Source organism: Platalea leucorodia (assembly GCF_965183815.1).
Source record: "Platalea leucorodia genome assembly, chromosome: 4".
NCBI lineage: Eukaryota > Metazoa > Chordata > Aves > Pelecaniformes > Threskiornithidae > Platalea > Platalea leucorodia.
Genome location: NC_138826.1, coordinates 72,524,402 through 72,526,820, shown reverse-complemented (window position 1 = coordinate 72,526,820; position 2,419 = coordinate 72,524,402). Strand labels below are relative to the sequence as shown.

General features: G+C 55.6%; 1 protein-coding gene across 1 annotated transcript; it reads right to left on the bottom strand.

The window, feature by feature from the left end:
- Positions 1 to 1,816: 1,816 nt before the first annotated feature.
- Positions 1,817 to 2,023, bottom strand: SMIM45 (small integral membrane protein 45; the record flags this gene model as incomplete). The annotated part of the gene is made up of 1 exon (XM_082310771.1): positions 1,817 to 2,023. One exon carries the CDS (start codon positions 2,021 to 2,023, stop codon positions 1,817 to 1,819), a length of 207 nt encoding a protein of 68 aa, XP_082166897.1.
- Between the last annotated feature and the right edge of the window lie 396 nt (positions 2,024 to 2,419).

Sequence of the window (2,419 nt, the reverse complement as noted above, 5' to 3'; positions counted from 1 at the left end):
ATTGCAATCTGGATGGATGAAATGTCCCAGAAAGACCCAGGATATTTACAGGATGTCCTGACCCATTCCTTCCTCAGCCAAAACCCTTAGTGCTAAAAATTGACTTTCATCCCCAGAGAATTACCAATGGAGCATCACTCACTCAAACCAGCCCAGTGCACTCTCCTCTTTGGAGAACTTTGGGAACGAAGGAGAAAACCTCCCCTGACAGGTTCACAGGAAAGGCTGAGTGACATGAGCCCATCTGGGATCTGTGGCAGATTTGGGCAGCCGGCCTGAGGGACTCCTGCTGCCCAAAGGAGCCGTCGGGGGCTATGGCACAGAGCTGGCACCCCAGGAGCACGCTGAAGATGTGGGTTGCCCCGATACTGGCAGGCCCAGGTGACAGCACGGGATGCACAGACACATGCACGCTGGGGTAGTGGCAGCCGGCTGACATCCCCCGGGACGTGTGGGAGCGGGGCACATGGGACCCCGCTGTGTCTGGAGCGCTCGCAGGGAGCACTGCTGCACCTACGGCATCCAAAGGGTGGGTGTTGGGCTGGGAGGGGAGGAGAGGCTCTTGGCACGACCTCCTGCCACGGGTTCAGAGCTCCCCCAAACCTCCCTCTACACACTGGACATTGCACTGGGCTGGCAGGGAGGGAGAAGATGTGAATGTCCCTCTTAGCCCCAGAATCATGCCTTCATACAGAGTTTCGGTAGCCGATCAGCCCCGGGGCAGTGCAGAAAATGCAGATAGTCTATAAACATGGGATTTTGTGCCAGACCCACATTATATGGCTTGGGTCCAGAAAGCAGAGGTGGTGCAACAGGCCCATTTCGCCAACAAGCTCAGTGTCCCTTCTCAGAGACATGCAGGGAAAGGGGGGTCAAGGGATGTTTCACAGCTTTCTTTGGGATGACGGTTAAGGGAGAGCCCATCCATGCCACAGGACTCCCGAGAGCAGGGGACTGAACAAGTGCAGGCTGCCTCCCAGTCTATCCCATCTCACTCCGCGGCAGAGGAGCAGAAGGTCAGGCAGACCGGGAGAGGCGTATGTGGTAAGTCTGGCAGCACCCCTTCATGGAGAGCTGCAGAATATTCTCAGCTTGACACAGGACTTGGACAAACTTCTTTACTAAAGATCTTTAATTTGAATGTAGTGCATCTGGAATGGATGGATGCGTGGATGGATATTCTCCCAAACAGGCACAGAGAAGCGGTGCGCCTTTAGCAGGAATAAAGGCATTCAGTCTCTGGGGCTCACTGAGCCCTCGGCCACTCTGCACAGAGCTTCAGCAAGCTTATCATCCCAGCACCAAGGGTGGGTGCTGTGGAAAGCTCAGCTTAAGCAACAATCTGGATTGAAATCCCATTTATTTCCCCCAAAATACCCCCTGGACTTAAACAAACTGAGTTAGATTTAACCCAGTGACTAGGAGTAAAAGGCTCCATACCCCTTTGCAAGCCTGATACCCCTGCTGCGACCTTTCTTACAGAGGGTCATGTCAAGATGCCAGGCAGCTCAAACTCAAATGATTAGCAAGGGATCTTTCATTTGAGTGATTCATCAGTCTTGACCATGGGGAGGAGCTGAAGTCCTTGGCTGGGTGAAGGGCTGTGAGCATGTGGGAAGCCTCGAGTCTACAGCGCCACACAAACCTTGCCGAAGAAGCAAAGGGGCAGAAAGGTGAGCGGTGAGTGCGAGACCCAGATCAGCAAAGAGCGAAGTGACGATCAGCCCCGCTTGCACAGGGCAGGGCTGCCATCCCTGCCGAGGCTTGTGGACTGCTGCCTACCCAGGAGAGGCTCTTCTGGACTTGATGGGCAGCATCAGACCTCAGGCACCCCGAAGGCCAGGTTGTCCCGAATCATCAGTGTCTTCCGAAGGTCTCGTTCCATGATCGGCCTCTGTGTTCGCCACTTATGGGCTTCCTGGAGTCCTGGCTCGAAGTAGTAAATGCAAGCTCCAAAGCCCACCAGGATGAGAATGGAGATCATCAGATACACCGGCACAAACCAATCCAAGAAGTGGGGCATGGCTGCCAGAGAAAAAGGGAGAAAGGTCGTGCAGTGGGAGCACCCAAAAAACACCTCCACCGGGCTTCATCACGAGACATCGGTCTCATCAGCAGCGCCCAGCCTCCCCGCACCCCTCCTCACAGTCCCGCTGCACTCCGTTTCGTGCTTGGTTGCACCCCAAGGCACCTCAGGACAGGGAAATCCCCCTGGCTCATCACTGGGACCCCCTCACTGAGCGGCAGTCCTGCTCCCTCCCCACAGAGGGAGGCGAGCACACAGGCCCCCAGCCCTGCTGCCAGTGATTAAAGATAGGCAGTGGGTGCCTGGCTAAGCCAAGCTCCTGCAGCAGGTAAATACAGCTGCTTCTCATCTCCCACTTGGGGGAAAATCTGCTGCCCCTTCCCCTGACACTCC